Source organism: Ornithodoros turicata, unplaced genomic scaffold (assembly GCF_037126465.1).
Source record: "Ornithodoros turicata isolate Travis unplaced genomic scaffold, ASM3712646v1 Chromosome32, whole genome shotgun sequence".
In the NCBI taxonomy this organism is placed as follows: domain Eukaryota; kingdom Metazoa; phylum Arthropoda; class Arachnida; order Ixodida; family Argasidae; genus Ornithodoros; species Ornithodoros turicata.
The window spans coordinates 262,286-289,593 of record NW_026999357.1 but is presented as its reverse complement, the minus strand read 5'-3'; the positions used below and the strand labels follow the sequence as shown (position 1 = coordinate 289,593).

Below are 27,308 nucleotides of genomic sequence, written 5' to 3'. Positions count from 1 at the left end.
CGGCAGGTACCATCAGGCGCGGCTGTTGAAACAGGTCGGTATTGATCTGACCGACCAGGTTAAAGTATTTTCCACCCTTCGTCGCTTCGTAACGTTGTTTCGGACCGCGAGACGAGACGTCGTAATCGTCCTTTAAATGTTCGTCGTCCTCGACATAAAGTCCAGCCGCGTGCACTGTTTCTTGAGCCATGGGCGTGGAATGAAGCACGACGTCCAAAATACTCCTGTAGGCGTACAACTCGTTGGAACTGACGAGCTTGTTGTTCGCATAAACGGTGACCGTCTTAAACATGCCGCTCAACAGGTGGTTTATTGGGAAAACGACATCTTTCTCGTCCATTTCTTCCCCGTCGTCGCGAACAATGCGCACGGTCAAAGACACGAAACTGCCGTAGAGATCCAAGTGTGCCCTTTGCAAATTTTGAATAGAAAATTCGATCACGGAATTATTTACTCCGTTGACCGGATAAAAGAGTTGGTACGAAGTATCTTCCACGCCGTATTGAATGGAAGGGGGTTCGAATATCATCACATCACTCGTTAGACAATGCGGTGACCGTTGCGTCTGTATTTTTGCTTTCGTTGACGTCATGACGGAGCGCGCGCAGCGGATGTGTGACCTTCACGGCGTACCAAAGATATCTGCAGGTGCGTCGTGTGTCGGCGCCTTTTGTTGTCTTTTGCGGCGTTTCTTTCCATTGTTGTTGTTTCCAGAGCCCTCCATGGAATCCAGCACGTCTCTCCCCGTTGCTATGGCCGTCTTTTTTACTGCGCGCGATATTCCTTCGCCATCGGCCAAATTCCGCGCCAAGCGCTTCAACGTTCTCTTGGCGATCGGTTTTATTTGCTGCCAGATGGGAACGATAAACTTGGATATGTTGCTCAACACACCACCCCCTCGTTGGAAAAGGGGTCCCGTGTACACGGGAATTATTTTGGGGGAATTACGGTACATATTTGAAATGCAACGTTAGATTGGTTCTGCCTTTGGACCGCAACGGCAAACGTCTTCCCGTTTCGTCCGCGAGAACGATCGTCACTGAAGGAATTTCGAATTGAGACAGGTTAAAATACTGGATGTTATCTAACGTGTAGGTGACGACGTGCTTGTCTTTCTCGTAATAAAAGGGTAGTATTTTTAATATCGGTTTTTTCCCGCTCCCCACGTACGTGGGTTCCACGATATCCGTGTAGACGATTATGTTGTGAAACGGGGGTTCCAGGAGTACCTCGACGGAGCTCGTGGCATCCTCCTCCCCCGTGAACACGGTACGCGATTCGAAGCCCAAAAGCACGGCCAGGTACTCGGAAAGTCTTAGGGTGGAGGTGCCCTCGGAAAGCCGAATTTTACATTTCTGTTCGGTTCCGTCGAAGCTGAAGCGCGCGCGTTCGCCTACGCGCTGGTTAATCGCATCAGAAGTGCTTGCGGCGTCGCATAATAGCCGGGAGGCAGATGTACTTGCAAAGATCGAGGAATTTTCGTCTTGATCGTGAAAGAAAATTGGCGCGCTACGGGGAGAGAGACGCGTAGCGTTTCTCCGTGTCCCTCGACGGCTGTGAGATGTAGCAGCTTGACAAAGGGTTCCGGTACGTGCAACCCTTTCGGCGTTTTCAGAGAGTAGACGTTATCCGCGAATTCTAGCGAGGCGTCCAGCTTGTGCGTCTGGAAATACTTGTTGAGTGTGTTCCGTAGGGACGTGGTTTCCGAATTCAGAGTGACGTCGCCGAAAGCGACGGGTGCGGCGTGCTCCAATAAGATGGAGGTGGCTTCGCGTTCGCTCAATTTGGGAGGTTTCACCGCACGACCTGCTTCGCGGGACGCTAGCGAGGCGTCGAGCGCCTGTGCGAGCCGAGGGTCCAATTCCACGGCTTTCACGTCCACGGGTAAGACGAAGTCGTATCGCGATTTATTGTACGCGAAAGAAACGTTAATTCCGAAAGGGCTTTTCCCAAATCCCTCTCGAGATCCGAGGTGACACGAAAAGTTCTGCCGGCTTCGACCGTGTCCTCGAAAGAAACCTCGATTTTCGCATCTTGCCTTTCGTACCCGATATTTAAAAAATCGTTACTTATGCTGAGATCCATCAGACCGACTTTATACCGATTCGAGAGCTGAAGCGGACTATCGAAAGCTACCGTGAAGGCGTTGAGTTTATTCGAGGGAAACTTATCCATGCTGGCGTTCGAGAGCAGGTGGACGTAGATGTCTGACGTCATTTCCCAATCTTGACCACGTCGCTGCTCGGAACCCAACTGTCGTGTTCTTTGTCGTAACCGAACCAGCGAACCAAGGAGAAGCTCTGACCGTTCACTTGCTTCTTTCTCAGCACTTTCGTTACTGGCCAAGGCTGATTGGCGTCTCGGGTTACGACGAGTACCTCCTCCGGGTAGAAAGATCCGTCCACTTCCTTACCCCGGTAATCTTCCAGGTGTACGACGGGAGGAGAGGTGTCTCTCAGGCGGGAGACGGTGAAAATCTGAGGCGACCAACTCCCTTCCGAGCTCTTATGAAAACCTTTTCTGTGTAGTAGGACCCTCACTTTATCCCCCAGTTTGAGCTTCTTTTTCACGGAGGGTACGACGGGCTTCCCATTTATCTTATTGAACAGCTCCAATTCGTTTTCGGGCGTGACTTCGGACGGGCTGATGCCCAAAGTCCTGTGTTTGGTGTTGTTGTAGTCGCGCACGATCTTGGGAAGCGCGGAAACGAAGTGGTATTTTCCGTTACTCTAAAATAACGGAATATTCTGTCGCGTAAAGTGCGTATGACGCGTTCTGCCTGCGATGCTTTGATTACTGGAGAGAAGGTAGAATACATGTGTACCTTCTTTCGTGAGAGATACTCCTTGACGGTCTTGTTGTAGAATTCCCCTCCTCTGTCGCAAAAGATGCGTGTAGGTACGTTACCTCCCCGAAAAAGTCTTATCATGGCCCTTTTCATTTCGGCGGGGCGCTTCGTCTTTAGCGGGAGGGTGCGCAGAAAGCGGGAGAGGGAATCGATTGCCACGAGAATGTAGCGGTAGCCACCGTTGAATCTCTTGTATTTTGAAAAATCGGCGAGATCCATTTGCCACACGTCGTTGATCTTGAGCGCGATGATGCGTCTCCTATTAAACTTTCTTCTGACCGGATGGTGGAGCGTGTAGGCATCCAGCTTTCTGAGAATGGCGAGAGCCTTCTTTTTGCTCAAGTGATGCGCTTTTCTATAGCGTTCCACACCCCCCAAACCACCCTCTGGTTTCTCATATCCCTCCATAAGTCGTCCACGCAATGGAGGCCTGCTGCTGCTGCTGTGAGGCTCGCGAGATTTGGGCAGAGAAATCAGACGCAATAGTTTCGAGACTTTGGGGAACCAGGAAGGTTTCTTTCCCGTCTTACGTTGCAACAAATAATTGACGAGTTCGTAAACGGAGGAGTGTCTGATGGGCTTGCCCGACACGGAGACACAACCCTCGCGATCCCAGGAAAGAACCTTCTTTAATTCCGAGACGACCCTTTCCGCTTCCTCTTCGTCCACCTCTGGAGAGAGGAGCGAATAGTCAAAGTCATTTGTAGCGTCGGACGCCTTGTTTTTATTGTCGTAGGGGTCAAATCCGTACTGCTTGAGTATGCGATACAGTGCTTGCAGTATGAGTTTCACTTTGACGTCGTCACTCTCCTTCGAGGAAAGAATGTTTCCGATGGAGAGGTGGTCACTTCAATTCTCTTGGCCATTGGCGAAAAGGTTCAACACGGCGGAAAGCAGGAGAGGAACCACCGACGAAAGAACGCCCTGTCCTCGCTGCTGAGACAGATAGCGCTTCAAACGTTGCGGATTCTTGTGAATCTTTTTGTAGGCGAGCCGTCGTAAAAAGCGTTTGTGCTTCTTCAAACGCGCGAACGTATCTGGAGCTAGAGCCACCTTTCCGTTCAATACATTGAGGCAAATTTCGGAGAGGTGTTTCATGTCGGACGAGGACGAACGTCTCAAGACGTCGCGACGGCGTGGAGGGGGTAGAGTGGAGAGTACTTTGAGTAAAGTGAGGTGAGGGCGGAGATTCATTTCGGAGCGTAGATATATTGACGTTCTCCCGGAAAGATATTGCTACGCAACCTGTGATCCTCGTGCGTATAGTTGTGAAGATCCACGAGTAAATATGCGTGGGGCGACGACATCGCTTGTTTATATGCGTCCAGAAAATACTCCAATCTTTTTCTGCCAAATAGCTGTTGGCCGAAATGTTCCATCTGGTGCACGCTGCGCACGGTGCGCCACAGGACGACGTAACTGGCGTTGTAGGATATTGTTCTAAAATGGCTACTGTCGAAAAAGATGTTTTGAACGAGTAAGAAGATCGACGCGTTGGCGTGGTGAGAACCCCGAATGAAAAGATCGGTCACCTCCTTCAAGGAACCGGCGTCGGTCATGTGATCGTCGACGACGATCAGCGTAGCGCGCGACGTGTCCCACTCTCGCGGTAGCTCCTTGGTAAATTTTACGGAGTCCCCGAATTCGTCCTGCATGCTCGGCGAAGCATATTTCTGCACGTAGAATATTTGTGACGGAGGCTTGTCACCACGTCGTTCAGGTTCCTCAGCACGTTAGCAACGAAAGTAGATTTGCCGCACATGGAGGGGCCGCTTAAGATACAGCGAAAGGGATGACGGAAACGAAAAGGTTCGGGGGAAGACATGTTGCGTGCGTACACGTTGCACGAAGAGAAAGAAGAGACTGAGACTCGAAGAGAAATGCATCGCTTTTATTTACACGTCGTCGTCGTCGTCCTCTACATCGGAACTGCGTTCCCAATACAGATTATCCAGGCTAAAGTTGGACTTCTTTTTCGCCAGTCTGTCCGCCGCTAAGATGCGGTCGAGCGTCTTCATCTTGTCCTGACACATTTCTTGACGCGCTTGCAACCATTCCAGGCGGTGGACTTGAAAGGCTTCCTCCACGATGCCGCGAATAAATTCGCGAAGTTCTTCGTTTTTTGTCTTTTCCTTGCGACGACGAGAAGCGCAGGAGAATAAACCACACATGGCGTTTTCCACGTATCGGTCAGAATGATGATGCGAGCACGGTGCGCGCTGCCTTTATACAGATAAATGCGCGCGCAAAGAAACGAGAGTGAAAACGAAACTCAGAAGCCACCCGTCGCCGCTAGGAGCGCGCGCGCAGCAGAGAGTCGAAACCGAAAACACCCGCGGGCGGCACAGAGGGCGCTAGGAGCGCGCGCGCGCATGCGCGGACGGGTGGAGCGGAGGGCGCGCGCGCATCCATAGCTGCCGCTGCGCGTCGCCTCAGTCAGTTTCTCTCTGGCTGTCGTCGAAAGCAGACGTGCGCTCCCCGCGCTCGCTCAGTTTCTGGCTGGCTGTCGTAGAGAGCAGACGTGCGTTCCCCGCGCTCGCTCAGTTTCTGCCTGGCTGATGAGCAGTTGCCGCGGGGGAAAAGGTGAGTGATTTGACGCGCTCCTTTTCTCGTATGTTTGCCGTGTTTAGCGGTGACCAACGAGTGATTTGACCACGCTCGTGTTAAGCCTTTTCTCGCATGTTTAGACTTGTTTTGCGGTGAGCAAGCCTTTTGTTCGTGTTGACGCATGTTTAGCGATGAGTGCCCAGTGGTTCCCGCCTTGTGTTAGCTGCGTAGTGTTGTGACGTTGTGGTTAGGCCTAAGCGATCGCCCCCGTAAGCCTTTTTCCTCGTATGTTTGCCGTGTTTAGCGGTGACCAACGAGTGATTTGACCGCGCTCGTGTTAAGCCTTTTCTCGCATGTTTAGACTTGTTTAGCACTGCTGCCATTTTTACCTGCCGCTAGTATCTTGTTCTCTGTCTTTCCCGTCTAGAGCTATGATGGTGGCGTCATCTGGTGTGATGCCTTGCAACTAAGTGGCCACCTGTCATCGATCTCTGCAACTGATGGGTGCCAACTACCAACATGGCGGGCGCTGGTCACTCGGGTGTTGCGGAGCGGCTTCTTCGCCGCGGCATCGTTTATTTTCGAATAAATTGTTTCTCTCCACTCTATTTCTATCTTTTTATTTTATTTTCTGCCTATTTTTTTATTTCTTATGGACTCTCGTAGTGCACAACGCTCAGCTGGTCTGGACACGAGTTAGACGTTCCCCAATTAGTGTGGTGGCTCCCTGGAGGGTGCTGATTAATGTGGGGGTCCCAATTAGCTCTAATTGCTAATTAAATCGTGTTCAGGACAGTTGAGCGTTGTGCACTGTGAGAGTCCAGTACTTACTACTGGTATGATAACTCAGTATATACTAAATGAAAGAGTAAAAAAATGCACTTTCATGTCAATTCAGTTTCATCATATTCAGAAATCGTGCGACCGCGCAAGAAATTGTCAAAGTTGCGCTACCGACGCCTTCGGAGGCGTTTTCGCGATTTTTCTTCAAAAATTTTTCGGGCTTTCCCACCAAATTTAATTGTCTTAAACAAATCTTCACCACCCATTCTGCCAGTAAGAAAAATTGCTTGCACAAGAAAGCAGCTGTTCGGAGGATCCAGCGCGTCAAATTTGGAAAAGCTGGCACTGCCCAAATCGCGCTCATTTACTCGCCGACCGAGAACGAAGTATCGCACAGACCTGTGACTAAGATTGTTTTGCTTCTTTCCGAATAAGGAATAACATTTATTTTTTCCTGAAGAAAATAAAAATGTCACCGGTGCCCTTTGGTCGATTATAAATGAAACTACCCTACAGCGAGGCAGGCGCGTGTTTGTTGCTTGTCTACACTCTTGGATCTGGAGCATATGGTTCGCGATGGGAGTTTTAATACGACTTGATGACTTTCCTGTTGGGGGAGGGAGGCCAGCAATGTATGTGTTGGCCACGGTGTTTCTTTTTTTCTTTTTTGCATGACAAAGTTATGCAGAATTATGTAGTGCGACTGAATGGGGCCCCTGTATTTTGTGTACCCTCCTAGGTGATCTCGAGCATCAGCTCTGCGTAATCCGTTTTGTGTACGTTTTGCATTTACTGTTCGCAATTTCTTACTACCCGCAATTATACCTTCAATAAGTCTAAGTTGCACCAATTTGTTGTGTTCTTTCAATATATAAGGTGTCCCAGAAAATATGTAATCGAATTTTAATAAAAAAAACAACGCCACATAGAATCATTTGGTCAACGACATTTGTGTTGACTAAATTTTTGCCGCCTCCTGATGTGCATGTCATGTAACCTAAGTTTAATTATGTAAATTTTTGCGAACTGAACTCGGAAATTTGCCAAGTAAAGGTCACTTTTTTGCCCCACCAATGTGAAGAGCGTGCCGAATTTACTCAGATTAATGATAATTGACAGGAATATTGGGGAGCTATCGCATCGGGAAAAATAGCCGAAAATCATGCTCTACGGGGCTAGCAGAGGATAGCGCGCAGTGGATTTTGCAGCGAGATAATAGACCTGTGCCTGTTTGTAAACAAATGACGTCATAGTGTTCGACAGCGCCACGAATTTGGTAGAGTTGAAGTGCGTTCAAAGCTAGTGGCGAACATGGTCGCAGCCGAAAGCCACGGTCTTGAGAGGATTACGGTGGTCTCTGAGAGGGACGCGACCTTCGGTCCTGCTTTTCTTTCAATAGGAGGCAGCGAACAAGTGCCCATTCGTGGAACCCAGCTCTCCCCTTTCGATCTGTTTCGGTTTCGGTCTGTCAACCAACGCCACTATGACGTTTGTCGGGTGGAGGTTGGAAACCCAGCCCACAACGGCCCACAGCGGCATGGTAGGAAGAGATAACGCAGACATAGCTTATCGCGTCCTGCTTCGGCTGGGACCATACTTTCCCTCTACCAATTTTAGGAACTGTCACTTTTCTACTATCCCTCTGTCTACTATCCCGATTCACGCCTCCGCCGCCGGCCCAAAATGGACCCAACGGCGCCGTCGACAAAAACGGCATCGGCGCACATCTCTACTTCCCCTTTTCTCCGGACGGCGTAATGCGAAAAAGGAAAACTCTGGAACCAGCGATGCTTCGAACTCCGATTCGAAGTGAACTGCGAACGAATACTTTGGTCGTTCGTGCATGAGTTCATTCAATCCAAGCAACTGAGTCGTGAAGTCTGAACGGTTCATTCACGAACGACACATCACTAATCGTGGCGCCGGTCGGAAGAGAGGAACAGAGAGGAGAGGCACCGATGGCACGACACGCAGTCGGCGAGGAATCATTGGTGTCCTGTGTCTTCTTTTTCTAATGTTCTGTCGAAGTAGCAGCTCCTGTGGCATAGCGGTTAGAATGATCGCTTTCCATGCCGAGACTGGGAGGTGACACGGGTTCGAATCCTGCCACCGGCTGTGCTGTCTGAGGTTTTCCCTGGGTTTTCCGAAGACTTTTCAGACGACTGTCGGCACAGTTTCCCCTGAAGTCGGCCCAGGACGCATACTAACCCTTGTGTCCCCCACTCCTTCCTGCTGTCCTCTCTACATCTGTCCACGTCTGTACGCCGCTCATAGCCACCTGACACGGAACGAGCGAATGTTCTGTCGAAGTTCGGAAGCTCGCTCGGAAAGTTTGCTGGTTGTGGGCGGAATTTGAAAGGCATCATAGACGTTTGTAATTTCACCTGTAGACGAGAACACGCTTGCGACGGACTTCTGTGTGGTACTAACGACTCCGGCGGCTCCCTCGACCACGCCCCTACACCGCAGTTTTGTCCACAGTTTGACGGCTGAACTTCACCACGACTGGCCCCGTCCCCCGGAAGTTATGAACCGCGACTTCACACTAATCGAGCTAAAGGCAGCGTTGAAGCTTGTGAACGCCAGCTCGTCCCCTGGGCCCGATAAAATCACCTATGCCGCCCTACGAAACCTTGACGGGCGGTCACTCCAAGCTCTCCTTCATGTCTATAATACGTCTTTGCAACAAGGATCTTTACCACATACATGGAAGGAGGCCTTGGTTGTTCCCATCCTGAAACCAGGCAAGCCCCCAAATGCCCTATCCTCCTTTCACCCGGTGAGCCTGACAAGCTGTGTGGGGAAACTGATGGAGAGAATGGTTTTGCATCGCCTCGACTGGTGGCTCGAAAAACGACGTGCGTTCCCTCACGAAATGGCTGGATTTCGTCGCCACCGAAGCTCCATGGATCCAGTTCTCGACCTAGTCTCTACAGTTCAACATGCTCGAGCCCATCGACGGATCGTCCGATCGGTCTTCCTCGACATCAAGCGCGCCTATGATACCGTCTCGCACATTTGTGTGCTGCATGCCTTGCGCTCGTTTGGAGTATCCGGTCGGCTCTTCATCTGGCTCCAAGACTTCCTTACGGACCGAACTGTCGCTGTCCGTACGTCCCAAGGCCAAAGCCCTCAGCATCCTGTTCCCCAAGGAGTCCCCCAAGGAAGCATTCTCAGCCCGACACTCTTTAACGTGGTGATGGCCGGCCTACAATCAGTAATTCCTCGCAAAGTGTCGTTCTCCGTGTATGCAGATGACGTCGCCCTTTGGACAGTAGGAAAATCACGCCCGGCTCTCCAGCGCCGCCTGCAGCTCGCTTTAAACAATATCCATACGTACCTGACGCACCTCGGGATGGACCTTTCACCCGAAAAGTGTGTCGAGCTCCCTTTCACGCGTAAAGCTATGGCCAATTTCCCACTTTGGCTTGGTTTAAAGAAGCTAGAACCAGTACGCTTTCACCGCTTCCTTGGCGTGGTAATTGACTCGGACTTGCGCTGGGCTCGGCACATTAAACACCTTGAAACTAAAGTGCAGCGATGGCTCCCCGCAATCCAATATCTTTCTGGCCCAGGATGGGGCTGTGATCAGCGTTCCCTGCTCGCGGTTCACGCGGCATTGGTGAGGGCAACTGTGCTTTACAGCCTTCCTATTCTGCACAGGATATCAACAACTTCATTAAATACGCTTCGGTCCCTGTTTGCTCGAAGCCTTCGTCGATACCTCGGAGTTCCAAGAATGGCTGAAACACGACAAGTACTGGCTGAAGCTGGTGAGCTCCCGATTGAAGTTCTCCGTGAACGGGAAACGGCTCGGCACTACCTCCGTTTGCGTGCTCACATTCCCCGCCACCCGCTACTCAGGAAAATTCGATACCGCCCTGGAAGCGACTTCTATCGAGTAGCGCAGAGGACACGCCAGACTCTCACTGGCTTCATAACTAAGGACACTATACCGCCGGAAGCCCCCTGGTCTCTACCGGTACCGCCCACTTTTGTACGCCTCCCAAACCTTCTGCAAAGAAGAGATCAGGTCCCCCCTCACGTCCTCCGAGCCCATTTTCATGCTCTGGTAGACGAGAAGTTTTCTACGTTTACGGCAGCATATACTGATGGCGCATCCCGAAACAACAAGTCCGCCTCAGCCTTCGTCATTCCATCCGAAGGCGTCGTGCACGGAAGACGCCTTTCACATCCAACCTCCTCCACAGCTGCGGAACTCTATGCCATCCTTTTCTTTCTACAACACATCGCTGATTTTCCACCCCGGGAATGGGCAGTCTTTACAGACTCCAAATCTGCACTTCAAGCAATTGAAACTTCCGGCATACGAGGCCCATCCGCACCCCTAGTCACAGACGTGTTAATGGCTTACCACACTATCTACGCCGCAGGCCACAGGCTAGTTCTCCAGTGGGTTCCAGCCCATTGTGGTGTCGTGGGGAACGAGCAGGCCGACAGCGCCGCAGAAGCAGCACTCTCGTCTCGGAACCGGACCCGTATTGTTCTGCTCAGAGGAGACCGCCGTTCAATTCTGCGACGTCTAGTGACACCCCTGGCTTCCCGCCAACGGACAACCGACATTCTTCCCCCCTCTATGTTGAACAGAGTTGATCCCACGCTCGCTTTCCGCATGCCACGAAACACATCTCGTCAGGATGCTGCATTAATCCACCGCATGCGCCTCGATGTGGCCTTTACAGCTCAGTGGCGTTACCGCTTGAGACAAATTGATTCTCCCACCTGCTGCCACTGTGGTGCTCTTGAGGATCTGGAGCACATTCTTCTTCATTGCCCTCACTACGAACCTTCCCGAACCACACTCTCCGAGTCTCTTCGTCAGCTGGACTCTCGCCCTCTCTCCCTACCGAAATTGCTTGGTCCCTGGCCCAATCCAGCCCAGCAACGCTCTGCGCTCAAAGCTCTTCTGACATTTCTGGACTCCATCGGACTCCGATCGTTATTGTAAAGGGGCTCGTTATTTTATTCCCCCCATTCCACCAAGCACTGGGGTAGAGTATCGCCTGTTGCGATGAAACTCCCCACTCTCCAAGACCGAAAATAAAGTTGTTGTTGTTGTAATTTCACCTGTATCTTGAGGTATGGTCTTGTGGCCATTTTCAGATGCTACTACTGCATCGAAAGCTGTGGATGTGCTTCAGTAACGCGCAGTGTCTGTGTGTTTTGTCTTCTTTCTTCTACATCCTCCTCCTTCAAATAACTAGATGGTTTCTTGAGCTATGTGGTCTCCCTGGTGGGCGCCTGCAGCTCCATTTCTTTTGAACTTCTGCGTAATTGCAAAGACGTGACCTGAACGTGCGACGCTGTGACATGGGCGTTGCAGTTTCCTTCGGGTCCTCATGCGCGCTTTGCGCTCACCGTTTATATTCGAAAAACGGGAGAGCACAAGAATGGCTGACAAGCTAATTATATTGCGTTTTCCTCCAAATGGTCTGTTTCGTCACCCCTTCTATCGTAGATACCTCGCTTTGTGTGAAAACATGCTTTTTTGCGTATGCATGCTACCTGAACCACAACGGGACCTCGATGCTTATTGTGAAGGGAATGTTTTCCCGGCGATGTATTCCCCACATCGCCACCAGCAATGGTGTAGAACATCGATCCTTGCGATGAAACTCCCCATTCACCATCTTTAAATAAAATAGTTGTTACCTGAACCGCTTGCTTCCTTTAAAAGAGGTAATATTTCTTCTGCTACATTATGGTCCGGTTTCACCAACACCAATTAACATTTGAACCGAGATCAATCGTCCCTTAACTTGATTTTAACACTTAACTGTGCTTCACTAAAGGGGGGTTACTGAATCATTCTTCGCGTCGTCGACTTACGTTTGCAACAATAATTGAATGTTAACTTCAAATTTTCGCAACGCTTGATCTCGGTTCAAAGTTAACCAACGGTGGTGAATCCGGGCCTATGAATAGCATTTCCGACCTCCATGATGGAACTGGTCTATCTGATATCCCAAGCGCGGTACCGGAGAGAGGGTTGCAAAAAATTGAGCTCATACACGGCTCAAGTCGAGCTTGTCTGCTAATTCAATCACCAGTGGATCAGCGCAGTAGCTAGCGGACAGGAATAGCCCGACATAGCAGAATAATTTCAACGTTAATTCCAAATAAGAAATGGTGCCCACATACGAAGGTGTCAGGAAAGGTCTCCTAGGGCTCTGGAACAATTAATCCACCATCCCAATGCTTTGCGACAGACTCCCTGCAACTATTCCTAACAGACCGAGGCAGGGTTTCTAGGCTTTTAATGCGTTTCAACGTTGACTGTTTCTCTTTGACTGTGACTATACTCCAGTGTTCCAGTGACCACGTACGTCAGTGTGTACTGCCAGCAGTCACGGCCGGTGAGCGAAATTAGGGGCCCCGGGGATGGGTCATGCCCGGGTCCCCACCTCATGATACCGTTGTGATAACACAGTGCAGTATTTCTTCTTTGTATGATTACGACAGCTCTTGGATACTGCGGGCCCCTGATGTGGCCCTTGCCACTGGGAGCCATCCTCGGCTGCCCCACGCTCTCACCGGCCCTGCCTGCAGCCTCAGCTAACGAATGCCGAGGAGCAGGTCCTCCTAGCTCTCACAAACCTGTCAACCTTTCCGCATTTTTTACGGGTAACTAGACATATCCCCCCTTGCACAGGAGAAAAAAAAAATCATGAAATTGAGAGTCGTTAAGTCTGGTCTACAACTCATATGAGCTGTTACACGACGCGAAGGAAGATTTTTAGCCTGTAAGGTCTCGGCGGTGTCTCGTCGACCATTTTTAGTACATGTTTAAATAACATCTAAAACTGTAGAGGCCCAGTAGACTTCCAAATTGAGATGTCTACTAAATGTATAACCCCGTAGAGGTCTAATAGACATCTACATGCAGACATTCACTGAACATCTAACCCCATAGAGGTCTAGTAGACTACTTCTACCTACTTCTATCTACTTTAGACCTACCCCTAAAATCTCAACTTATCCCTGGGTTATAGTCTACTATCCCACCATGCGCTACATGAGAGCCAATGGGCTGGTGAGCGTTGAGAACTAGCGCTTCGACGTAAAAAAAAAGATGTTTCGTGACGTTTGACGACGGAAAAAGCTCGCAACGCCTCACTTTAGACCCCAAATGAAGTCATGAGTTTCATCCCCTTGGCCAAGTCTTCCACACTCACGCTGGCGTCGGATGCGGTCCGCGTTGCTGCGTTCGAAAGTGGTCCTTCGTCGTGGCTCTGATGCTTCCGACTGCAGTGACTGAGTTTTTTGTGCTTTGTAGTGATATCTAGGCGCGTTCCTGTGTGTGTACTTCGAAAGCCACGACCGGAAGGCGTTGGAATTCGTGAATTGAAGGTTAGTTGAGCGCCTGAATGCTATGTTTCGTGCACCTTTTGCTCAGCATCATTCCCGCATAGTTTCCATATCTTTCTTTCTTTCTTTTTTTCAATTGGGATGGAAACAGCCCCATCAAACATGGTGGATTTGTTCATTATTAAATTTGAGATCAGCGTCTTCTTAGCTCGTTCACTCGGCCCATTGACGCTCATGTGAGTGGTTCTGTAAAATGGTTCAGTGGTAAATTAAGCGTCGAGTGAAGTAAAGTAAAACAAGTGGAGTACACCATTTTTTCAGAATCCTACGAAATCCTACGGAGCTTTATTGCATTGCAATCAAGTCCTGCACTGTATTATCGCAGGATAACGTTGTCGTGTGTGTGTGGAGAGGATTGTGCCATAAAATTAATTTATAGTTGGAGAGGTATGGGGTCATGGCGTCATGGGATGACCGATCTGACATCGGACCTGGCAGCACTGCTGGGTTTCTTCATTATCAGCAAGAATGGTCCATTTTTACTTGGACATTTTCTTCAACCGCCCTCAATTAATCGATGTTCATTTTCGTCAGTTCTAGCGTATTTCCAGCGTCCGGTGAAGAGCGGAGACACTCGCATCGTTCTGTTGCCATTAGAAAGACTCTAGCTCTTGGAGAATTTGAAGCTATTAAGTATTGTGGGTTCTTTCAAAAGTTCCTGTGGACGTGTAATGTTCACTGACGGAATTTCTATTTTGTGCGTCCAGTGTTTGAACGCTCTTTATTTTGGAAACAAGACAAATAACGTTTCCACAAATTGGGTGGCAGTGCCAGTTCTACACACTCTCGATGTACCATTGATGTACATCTACGTCGGTTTTATGACAGCATGCAGGCATATCCCCAGTGTTGTTGCTAATCTGAGCAAGCACCGTTAGGCAATCAGGCGTCAGCCGTCAGTCAAGCGGCGGCCTGCATCAATAAAGAGTTTTAATTGCAGCGCCCACGATTGTCTTACGTACGCAAGGAAATAACGTGTTCACACTGCACGTGCAGAACTCAAACTCATATTTTGCTTAGACCACATAGTCGCAAGCGTGCGAATGCTGTGTGTCCCATCAGTGGCGTCACTAGAGGGTGCGGTCCGCACCGCGTGAAGCGACGGAAGGGGTGACGCGCCGCACCAATACTGCCGCGTCCTCCCGTTCTTTGCGGCACGATGATGCCAAAAACAACATGAGGAGCCTTCTACGAGGCACATTATTTATTTATTTATTTATTTTGAGTGTGGTGTAATATGTTTATTTATCGTGAATCGCCTGGTGGGGAAAGGGATCCGTTAATAGGAGATATGCGAAATGAAGCGCCCTCTCTTGCCCGTTAGCGAAAACGCGCTCGCGCCATTTTCGTCGAGGCGATGCTTGGAAAGCATGGTCCCGCTGTTCCGCGTACACGGTTTGCGTTGCCCCTGAGTAAGTTTGCCTCAATAGTGGCAGCTGAAAAGGGCTTCTGTTGTCATCCTATGTGTAAGCGCCTCATGTACCACTGCGTTAGTAAAAGTTTGTTGTGCAGCAAGGCAGCAGCCTGCAGCATAGTGTAAACGACACTGCAAGCATTCGTTCTGCTTAGTAAAGAATCGTCTGATTGCCACAACTTTTTGTCGTGAAAAGGACTGCGTATGTCGAAACTCTGAAGAACAAAACACAATGTTATTTAGTAATGATGAAGGTGTCACCGCACTGCTGCGCGAAGCTGTACTGGAAGAGAGGAATAAAACGACAAAAGGGTGCGTATTCATGAATCGCTGTAACTGAGCACTAGGAAGAAAATGACATGAAGAAAAAACCTGCAATAGTATCCTGTAGTTGAGGCTACTATCGGACCAGACTAAAGCTTAACGAGTAAAGCTTAACATTCTCGATCATTCAGAATTAATACGAGTATGCAGTCACTTTAGAATCAGACATTTGCCGCTCGTTTATGCACCACCGATGCAGAACCTGAGAGGCAGACCCATAATGTGATATGAGTGATCCTGATTTGACTCTTTTTGTAAAATCACTGAACTTATGGTGAATTATATCATAACCCGCAGGTGAATTGTCAAATGTGATATATTGGAATATTGTTTTGCATATGTACCTAGTGCGCTCTCTTGACGTACATCCTAACTCCAAATAAGCATGTGCACAATAATTTGCGGTCTCTACATGTGTTCTCTACTGTGTGTCCACTTTCTACCAGTTTCTCGTGCACGAGGGAAAGTAAGAAAAGAAATTAGTCGAGCCACTAAATAGGCCAGAACGCGAGAATAGGACATCATCTATGAATATTTCCTTTTAAATCTTATTTGTGTTTGTATGTGTGTTAAGGAAGATCACTTCTTGTAGTTGAACTACGTAGGATAAAACCACTCTTATTACAGGTTCAGAATCATGGCATTTATGTTGATCAAATATTTATTTATTAAATAACAAATAAATGTTGGTCATGAAGTCGCATGCTCGACAAACGGGTCAAGTCGTGGCTTAAGGAGAGCAAGCAGCAATGATAGAACCAGATACCTTCCAACATCTAAATCTGAAACCTAGTACTATATCGTCTAATTATATATCACAACTACCAATTGCAGCAGCACTACAACCGTGGCGTGGTTCACAGAATCTCAAAACATTAAGGAAGAGATTGCTCGTCACAGTGCGGCATATGGTATGAAAAGCTCCTACATCAAGATACTCCCTTTTATAAGACCAGTATCTCATTTAATGTTACCATCACAATATCAGCTAAAACTAAAAAGTGAAGTATTGCAGAAAACAAAGTAAATGCAAATGCCGAACGTCGATGATAAATGCCGTGTGAGATCCCGCTGAAAATGGAATCGACCGCAAAACTGCAGGACTATTTCTGCTGCTGAGACTAGAATTCTGAACAGTTTGTCATTCGTACATTCCGCCGAAATGTTCTGTACTCCACCGAGAAGTCGTGCTTCAAAAATTGCGGCCGTGGATTCCTCTTTAGCGGAATCCCCTCAAGCCGCGCTGCAGCTCGTGAGAGATCTGCCTTAGCCATGGCGGTCGGGAGCGGCGCGCTCGACAGATGGCGCTATTTCGCATATCTCCTATTGGGGCATTGAGTTGGGTGACGCGTACCCTAGCGACGCCACTGTGTCCTATAACCCCAAAAGCTGAAACTACCGATAATTCAATGACTAGTGGAGCATGCCGCATACCTACCTAATATACCTAGTACCCTGGGTTCTCAAACGCAGATATTGATGGAGTTACGAGACGAGTACAGGAGCCTTCACGAGACAGAAAACAGCTTTTTTTTCCTTGGCATTGGAGCAGCAAACGAAAATCGCGATGAACGACAGGTGACAGTTTTAAGATACGCTATGAGGTAACCCCACTCTTTTCTTTGTTCCTTCATTTCCCGTAGGAAACACTAGAGAGCTTCGGGAAACCGTTGATAACGTGACTTGCGTCGAACCGCGTCAACCGAAACAAGCCAGTTGACAAGATTCTGTGTCACACACAACTGCGATTGGCTCCAATTGGTACGATCACCTTGTTGTGCTACCGGTGTGCTAAAACTGCTTAATGATTACTGATTAATGATCCGTGTACACGACGCGTGTGTGATGCCAGGTGAGAGGCGTCACAACATAATGACCAGCCGCCAGTGTTGACCATCCACACAACATCCCCTTTAACTACTTTGCCAAACAGAATAGCCAATTAAATTAGCCAATTTTACCGCGGCGAAACAATAGGCAATAGCAATTAAGAGCGAATTTTGATTTTCCGTGATCCCTTGCAATGTGGTTATAAAACCATCCTGGCAAGCGAGACGCGTACCTTTCCAATATCAATGGAGCCTATTTGAAGACGGTGAATGTCATTTCTTGTTGCCATTCCAGCATTATGCTGCCGGACGCTGTGCTATACCGAACCACTCGGACTAACAGCTATGATTACGCGAGCGAATGTACTTTTGTTCCACCATCGCAGTGGTCTGAAAGTGAAGAAAGCGTACAGATGACATTTGTAAGTTAACATTCTCGTGTTGGTCTTACAGTCTCTAGTTGGTTCCGTGGTATTCAAACAATATAGAGGGTATTCAGCATTAACTGCAGTTGGGCCGGAGTGGGCGGACATTCTTTGCAAGACAGTAACTGCTAGATGGCTAATTAACATTCATTAATGAACCTCCTGTTCAAGATATTAGGACAAATTTGAGATCTGTAGCGTGGGGGCACTCGATCACTACTTAGAGGGAATGTTCGCTCTCTGACGTCGTTTAAATAAACATGTCTTAGCAATGAAGGATGGAAGTCACTGAAGGTTAGCCAGCTGTAGGACTCGAACCCACACCTTCTGGATTACCGGTCCAGGGCTTTGCCAATTGAGCTAAGCTAAGACACACCTCCCCATCGACTTCCAAGGGCGCGTCCTCTGTAGGGACACATCAACCACTCTCTCTCACGCATCCCCCTTTGACTCTTACATTTTTCTCACACAAAATCACGCGACGGGAACGACGCAAACGTCGTCTGAGCATTTTACTCAAGAAGCTCTTTGGCGGGACTCTTCCCTCAAAACGTGCATATTTGCAGAGCTACCCATATTTTGTTATGACGGCGAGGAGCAACCCAGAAAATCTAATCTACTTGGGGACCCACGTGACGTTTCCGTAACGTTCCCACACGGATGGTCACGGCCCTCTCTACACCTAATCCGTTCACTGTAGGGTGACGCGAACATGGAAGGAAGGAGAAAGGTGAACAGCCCTCAGAATCATGTTGGCCATTATTTTTGAGTTCATGTTACTTTCTTCATATTGCATCATACATTCCCAAGCAGCACGCCAATATTGGTCCAATATTGGACCTAATGTGGGCTGCCAAGATTGCCAATGTTGGTCCAATATGGGCTGCCAATATTAGACCAATATGGGGAGTGCAGTCAGGCTCCATACTGGAGCAATATGGGCTGCCCATATTGGCAAGCCCAATTTGCGCCAATATTGCCAATATTTCTGCGATAACGGCAAAGGGGAGACCGTGTAGTGATAAAGCATTATACGAAATTTGCGCAATGCAACTCACGTTTCAGAGAAAGACCAAGTTCATAGCGAATAACCAAACAGCTTTGCGCACATCAATAGGCCATTTGCAAAAGCTCCAGGGAGCATGCAGGGAAATGCTGTCCAAAACGACAGCGACGGTGCATGCACCAGAAGGACGACGACGACGATCGGAGACGATAGCAAATCGCTGTCGTTTTGAAACGACACCGATTTGCTACAGCATTTCCCGGCACACACACCGACAGTATTTCCGTGCACACCCTGCGCGGGCGCGCGCTGCTCCCTGGAACTTTTTCAAATGACCTATTAGTTAACGAAAAACAGGCATGCACTACTTTGTATTCTTACACGGCTTCTTCGGTCCCTGTTTGCTCGAAGCCTACGTCGCTGCCTCGCGTTCCAAGAATGGCTGAAACATGGCAAGTACTGGCTGAAGCTGGTGAACTCCCGATTGAAGTTCTACGTGAACGTGAAACGGCACTTCCTACGTTTGCGTGCTCACATTCCCCGTCACCCGCTCCTCAGGAAAATTCGCTACCGCCCTGAAAGCGACTTCTATCGAGTAGCGCAGACGACACGCCAGACTTTCACTGGCTTCATAGCTAAGGACATTATATCGCCGGAAGCCCCATGGTCTCTGCCGGTACCGCCGACTTTTGTAAGCCTTCCAAACCTTCTGGAAAGAAGGTTTGGAAGGCTTACAAGTCCCCCCTCAAGTCCTCCGAGGCCATTTTCATGCTCGGGTAGACGAGAAGTTTTCTACGTTTACGGCAGCATATACCGATGGCGCATCCCGAAACCACAAGCCCGCCTCAGCATTCGTCATACCATCCGAAGGCGTAGTGCACGGACGAAGCCTTTCACATCCAACCTCCTCCACAGCTGCGGAACTCTCTGTTATCCTTTTCTTTCTGCAACACATCGCTGATTTTACACCGCGGGAATGGGCAGTCTTCACAGACTCCAAATCTGCACTTCTAGCTATTGAAAATTCCGGCATACGAGGCCCATCCGCACCCCTAGTCACAGATGTGTTAATGGCTTACCACACTGCCTACGCAGCAGGCCACAGACTAGTTTTCCGGTAAGTTCCAGCCCATTGTGGTGTAGTGGGAACGAGCAAGCAGACAGCGCCGCAGAAGCTGCACTCTCGTATCGGAAACACGTCGTACAACACGGTACACTCCTAATAAACAAGTGAAAGCTAGAGCTGATACCGTAAATTTGATATCAACAAAAAAGAGTAACAGACAACATACAGCACATTTGGAATCAACCGCGTGTGTCAGAAGTCGACAGCTTGAAGCCGTTCACGCTGCATTCTCCAACATGTCCCGCGAAAAAAAAAAAGAACATGGTCTACCTCCAAGAGAGAACTCTTTCAGTCGCCAATGTGATCCATGATTGAACCACAGGTGTACTACAAATACGCAAGCAACACATGGGTGTAGCAGTACATCGCGTATAGTACTCGTGGTCGTCGGATGTTTCCGCATGAATATAGCGAAGGATAAAAGTACCAGGGACGGATCCTAGTAATCTCAGCGTGTCCAATGTGGGATATGTGTTTTGCGCCTCACACTATGCTCCCCAGCAGAGCAGTGACGTCACTGAAAGAATGCGATAGCAGCGACCTCATGTGGCGAAACTGCGCCCGTAGCGCCCCCAGTGCTGTACCTGCGCCAATGACGAAACTTGTTTTCTTCTTGAGACAAGTGCCGATCGCTCACTAGATAGCCTGAATCTATTGTCTTTAGCATTGAATTACGCACACACCTTTTTCTGTGTGATGGTTTGGCCTTTCTTTTTCCCCTTCCGGTCGTTCTTGTATCTTAGGTTGTACGTACATTACCTAACGGAAATGCATATAGAGCCGACGCTTCCTCGGCTCCACGCGAAAGCGTTTGTTTAGCGAAAAAAAAAAAGACATTTGACAAAAGACAAAAAAAGACAAGACTTATTGACATTTAGGTAATTATTCATTATTGGTCACCCTCTTGTAAAGAATGTCTGCCGTATAGCACACTTGCAAAGCAAGCATATGTGCATACTCTTTAAGCTTCTTTTTACAGGAAAAAGTTCAAGGAAAATAAGCGCACTGCATAAATGCGCATGCTATCCTGCACACCTCTAATCCTCCACTTTTATTGGTCCGATTTGGCTTGTACGTATGTTGATTAACGCCGATTTTACGCGATAGGGTCTCCTTTTCCTTATGGACGGGTGAAGCATGCATGCATTAATTTATCTGTTTCCAGAGTGCAGCGTTCAGGATGCGCAAGTTGAGCACCTGGCCTTCCAGTGTTGTACAAATGATGTCTTTCTCCCCGGGAATTACCTACATGGATGGTGGGGATCCTCTCGTGTTTAATAGTAAATGCGACGGATATACCCTCAAGCCGGCAAGTTTCGTGAGTAAATTTATTTGTGTGTACGTATTCGAAGCCAAGCAAGCGGCTTAGGCGAGGGAGCTGTATCCACGATGAACGTGTAACCGCACCATAGTGCATGAAAAATGAGACAGAAAGGAAATAATTAATGCTTGAGACAGGTGAGCTCTTTAGTTCGCATGATTGGTACGCTTTTGGTTCGTACACACATGATAAAAAAAGTAGATTTAGAAACCAGCAAACCCCTACAGTATACTCTCAGAAGCTATGTAAAGACGTCTTCTAATTTATTTGAAACGTGTTTTCCCTATGACTTGTTCGTCTGATACAGCATATAGGCCCACTTCGGAACCAGCTCTTTGTGATAATGAGGGAAGCCAGTATGGGTTAGCCTGGTCTGCCCCACTGTAGAGCGTCAAGTTTTGACTCGGAGGCTTGAGAAAGACCAGTCTCACGCTCAGGAAGTTACATGTATTGTCAGTAAAGACTTCCTCGTCCCTTACCTGTAAGCTAGGTACCGCACACATTTGTGCCAATATAAAGTAGTGTAAAAACCGAATGAATGAACTTCAAACTTTCAGACCTTTTCACCTTTTCACACTTTTTCGGACCTTTTCAGTGACCCCGCGTTATGTAGAGACGTTGCTGCAAGGACAACCCATACGGTTGTTCAATAAACAATAAACAGCTGAACGATAGTCACCTTTTCAGCTTGCATAGCAAAAAAAAAAAAAAAAAAAAGGAAGAAGAAGAAAGCCAACAAACTCTTTGAGCGTCCTTCTGTCAAGGAGTAGAATAACATGAAAAGATGACCCAGAATGACGTTCACCGTATCTTTTGTTACTGTATAATGTATGCGTATCATGTCACTGTGTCGTGCATCTGTTACAACGTGATAGAATCACCAAGAACGATTTCCCCCTTAATCTTCGTATAATTAATCGTGCATCTATTTACCTGTGCATTTCTTCATACTTGTTGCTGGCTTGCTGCTGAAAATTTGGGCGACACAGCCTATCAAGTCGCCTTTTGGCAACTATTTGCTTTGTCGTCCTGTCATGTAAATAATACAGAAACGGAATTAAATTGAAAACAGGGCGGTCCTCTAACCAGGAAAGAAATTCATAGCAAACAGCGTAAGCAACGGAGGGGCATGCAGTCGACAGATTTTTTCTTCCAGGAATATTTGCCGAATATTTCACTATTTTCATTTTATTTCAATATTTATGCAAATTTTATTTCTTGAATTGAAGGCCGAAATTTATCAAGTCATCCTAGAGTTTTCTTTAAGTATCGCCTCTGACGATGAAACAGCGCATTCGTCATCTAAAATACAGGTGTTGCTGTTGTTGTTTCTTGGGGAAATGGGTTCCTCGTGGTCATTTTACTGATTATATCATCTGATAAGGCATGTAACGCAACGGCAATTGCTAAAATAAATTCGCCGATAATCCGCGGAAGTCCTTGGCTCCGCCTCTTTTTCGTGGGCTCAATAGGCGTGTTCAGCTTAAGAAGGAAAAGAAATCTAGTCCGTCAGCACGCAGAATATTACTGCGCCGCATATAGGAAGGCTGGACACAGAGAGGTCACGCTCTCTCCCTACGCCAGATAATTTAATCCATCATACTCACTCTGCTTCCGTATTGGCTGTTAAGACTGACCACATGACATTACGCTCGGTGTTGCCGTAGCAGTATTTCTCCACGCTATTGCGCCTCCTTATCCACAAAGGCGCATGTAGTTGACGGACCCTTTTCTTTTTCTCGGGCTCATCAGGAAGAAAATATTTTTCTGAATCCAGAACCAAATTTCACCTTCGTCATGCGGGGAGCTTTCTCGGGAGCGAATTTGAACGGAGTGGCGAATGGAGCACAACTTGCGCCGCGCCGTGGCGAGCTGCCGCGCGGAGACACAGCGAGCATCTTGACGGAACCACGGCCGGGTCCGAGACACGCCATCGTGACGTGTGATGGTCCCGCTAGGAGCATCCGCCGTAGGATCCCGCGTATGCGTTCATCAGGAGGATCAGGACTGGAAAGCTCCATGACGCCAGCTTCTGCGCGATGGTCGCAGTCTATCGCAGTCGCATCTTGTGGTTTTCGCCGACATACAGAGACGGTGTTGGATGGTTAGTTGCCCTAATTCACATATATTCGCCCTGCGTTTAATGTCACATGCTTCCAAGTGACGAGACGGACAGCTTTTGATTGCACGAAGCAAACGCACCGCCGGAATGGAAAGATGGTGCGGTGCCATCGGCTGCTCGAGTTTGTAGCGGACATTTCCATGATTGCGGTTACGAGTGGGACGCTGAAGTTCTTCAACGTACTGCATACCGAACTCAGTGTCGTTTGAAACAAGGTGTAGTACCATCATAATACCTGTCCACACCGAGGAAATAACATGCACCCAAACGGCGCAAAGTGTGAGTACTTTTCGTTAACGGGGCTAACAAGGAGCTCTCAGTCCGTCCCATCACACTTCACCGTTCTGTAAAATTATCAACAAAGGTATTACCGAGCTCCTCGACAGAAACCTGATTCCACGCAACATTGCAGACTTCATCAAACCGAAGAACTCCACACCTGGTTCCTTCTACCTCCTCATCAACGTACACAAAGGGAAAGAAAACCTGTTTTTTTCGCCATTAATTTGCTGCTGTAATTTGCTGCAATAATTTTTTTTGCTGGCCAATAATTTCAGACACAACACAGACTGAAAACATATCCCTTCTTGTTGACCACTGCATAAAACACATTCCGTTGCTTCTTCCATCATACGTCAAGGACACCAATGATTTCCTACTCAAAATTAACTCATTAAATGACCAATTTATGGACTTTAGGAGTAACACGACTCTCCTTACCATGGACGTTCCATCACTATAGACCAATGTACCCCATGACGAAGGTCCTAGCGCCGTCGAATCTTACCTCTCTTCCTTCACTTCTGAGATCCTTCAAAGTTCCGCCATTATTCATCTTCAACTCATTTTCCAGTATGATAACTTTACTTTTAATGACAACCATTTTGTCCAAGTGCAAGGTGCAGTTATGGGATCACGTTAGATACATCGATGCCATTTTTGTTATTTGGTCTAGCGGCGAAGAATCACTGCTCTCGTTCTTTGAACATTTTAACTCCATTCACGATATAACCAAATTCACTTGTAACCATTCTAACACCTCAGTAAATTTCCCCGACGTTAATATATCTATACAATCTGGCAAACCTATTACCAACCTCTACAAGAAGCCAACCGATAAGCGTCAGTACCTACACTTTCAGAGCCACCACCCAAACTTCCATAAAAGGAATATACCATACGGCCAATTTACACGCCTTAAGCGTGTATGCTCAAATGATAACGATTTTCATTGACGTGCTAGAGAAATGTCAATTGCTTTTCAGAAACGCAATTATCCGCCCAAACTGATAGAGCCCCTCTACTAAAATGTAGTTTTTTTGTTTGTTTGTTTTTGCAGAGAGATACATTGCTCTCTCATCAGCCTATTAAACAGCGCGATGATATCGCTTTCGTTACCGTATAAAACAAAACCTCGCACAACGCTAGATCTATTTGCGAACGTCATCTGAACATACCACACAGTGATGAAAAACAGTTGTAACTTTCCGCAGGTCTCGCAGTATTCGCTACATCCTCACCTCCTCGCGCCTAATGCGGCAGCAACCCGGTTGCACTCCTTACAATAAAACTGGCTGTCAAACATGTCGTTTCATAAACCCATGTACATCTATCTCTAGTAACGCTAATTCCTGTACATTCAAGATCCGATACTCTTTACAATTCAATTCATTTAATTTATGCTATTTGATGCAACATCCAATATATTGGTGAAACATCAAACTCCATGCGAGAAAGGTTTTATGGCCACAAATCCGACATAGTCAATAATCGCCCCACCCGTGTCTCTATACACTTTAATGCTTCGGGACATGATTTTAATACTAATCTATCAATTGTACTCCTTGAATCCGGATATACAAATGATATAAAACGAAAAAATCGCTAATCCTACATTATCTCTAAATTTTGCTCCCTTCAGCCACATGGGTTAAACATACAGGGTGTCCTAGAAAACGTGTCATTGAATTATAATTAAAAAAAACTACACCACCTAGTTGTCATGCTGGCAATGGCATTTGTTCTTACTGGGTTTTTGCCACCTCCTCATGTGAATGTCGTGTAACGTAAGTTTAATTATGTAAATTTTTGTGAGCTTAAGTCGGAAATTTGCCTAGTAAAGGTCACTTTTTTACCCCTCCAATGTGAAGAGGATGTCTAATTTAGTCAAACTAATGATAATTGACAGGGATATTCAGCAGCTATCCCATCGGAAAAAATAGCCGAACATCATGCTCTACGGAGGTCGCACAGAATAGCGCACCATGAATTTTTCAGTGCAATCTTTGTCAGTCCGACGAAAGGAGGTTGGAAACCCAGCCCTCCCCGACATCGCAGAAAGAGATAAAACAGGCACGGCTTATCACGTCCGACTGATAATGCTTTCCCTCTCCCAATTTTAGGAACAGTTACTTTTTCTACTATCACTCTGTGGTCTGGCTTCTGAACATCCTTTCGTCGCACTGAGAGCGATTGCGCTAAAGAAGTCATCGCGCGTTATGGTCCGGTGCCCCGAAAAGCATGATATTCGGCTATTTTTTCCGATGGGATAGCTCGTGAATATCACTGTCAATTATCATGAATTTGAGTGAATTCGGCACACTCTTCATATTGGTGGGGTAAAAAAGTGACCGTTACTTGGCAAATTTCCGAGTTCAGTTCGCAAATATTTACATAATTAAACTTGGAGTACATGACATTCACGTTAGGAGGTGGCAAAAACCTAATAAGAACAAATGCTGTTGACCGCGTGATTCTAGGTGCCGTAGTTTTTTTATTATAATTCAATGACACGTTTTCTGGGACACCCTGTATACGCTGGCCCGTTACAGTTGTTCAACTTTTAATTATGCCTCAAATGGGTCGCCCTTCCGTTATCCAGGAAGTGTGGATGTTGGGGGTGGATGTGTTTGCAGGCCTGGGTGTGGGGGGACTGGCAGCGCGGCCGGCCGGGGACCGCAGAGCGACCTTGAGCCTTCCCCGAAGCTCCTGAGTACAGGAGTACAGACTCCTGAGTACAGGAGTACAGGGAGCATCGGAGGGATCGCTTTGCGTTTTTCGGCTGTCCGCGCAGTGAAATTTGCCCTGGGTTGTAGTTTTTGGTCTCTGGTCTGCTTCGCTTTTTACTTATTTTTCTTTTCGACTCCCACGGCTATATAAGTGCCTTCGATTGTGTTTTGCTCTTCTATTTCTCTTTCTCCCTCCTTTTCAACTGGTATATATACGTCCTGTTGCATGGCTACTCTTTAACCTGACGAAGTGCAGGCTCTGCAGGAGAGCCTTGTTCATGTTTATTCTAATAAAGTGTTCCTACCCGTTTTACCTTCCCTTAGTGCAATCACAGTTAATAGGACTTTGGCGTTGCTTTTTACTTTGTATTGTCTTGTGGAATGTTCCAGAATTTGATACATGTACCGGTTGTGACGGCACTTACCGAACCTATTTAAGCAATGTACAACAACTGTATCCCCTTTGTCCTGACTGTATCGGTATGCTGATAACAGCCCAGCGCATAGCATATGTAATCTGTAACCTTGAGCGACTTCAACTTAGTCCTGCCTGTTCGCCCTCCTCCCCTATTGTGTGTGTATAAAAGCAGTGACATAAAGTCGCAACAGGTTCATAGATGGGGTAACTTCGCCAATAATCCTCGCTGTTGCTGTGGTACAGGGAACATCCCAGTGAGGACTACTGAGGGATGCTCGCACGTTTTCGTTAGAACACCTCTCCCTCCCTCCCTCTTTCACCCTCCCCTCTTCTCCCTCCCCTGAGTGCACCCGGCACCTTCCCCCTACATCACCCCCTCCCCCCCCCCAACAGGTTGTTGCTGTTTTGCTGGCACTTCGTGCGTTGTGTTCCCGACGGATACATTGTGTCAAGAGTTGCGGATTCCACACCGGAGCAGCTACCATGAACGGGATTCTTCAGCCGGATGCGCTAGCACTCTCTGGAAACGTAGCGGAAAACTGGCGAAAATTTCAACAACGGTTGGAATTCTACCTCGAGGTAAAAGAGGTTGAAGGGAAGCCACGGTCGGACTCGAAGAAGATAGCAACGCTGCTGCATGTGGCCGGACCGGAAGCGGTGGAAGTATTTAACACGTTCACGCTAACTTCGGCAGAACGATAGAGCTACACAACAGTGCTTCAAAGTTTCGAGGATTACTGCACTCCCA

The 27,308-nt window shown here is 47.7% G+C and overlaps 1 protein-coding gene across 2 annotated transcripts in view; it reads left to right on the top strand.

Annotated features, from left to right (window-relative positions):
* Window positions 1-27,308, top strand: part of LOC135373811 (uncharacterized) — a 120,195-nt gene that overhangs the window by 48,818 nt on the left and 44,069 nt on the right. The window contains exons 5-7 of one of the 2 annotated variants that reach the window (XM_064606877.1): window positions 16,779-16,909; window positions 17,430-17,556; window positions 20,857-21,009. In XM_064606877.1, the coding sequence (XP_064462947.1) occupies window positions 16,779-16,909; window positions 17,430-17,556; window positions 20,857-21,009 (411 nt within the window). The remainder of the gene's footprint in view (window positions 1-16,778; window positions 16,910-17,429; window positions 17,557-20,856; window positions 21,010-27,308) is intronic. The other variant, XM_064606878.1, reaches the window with a different exon arrangement.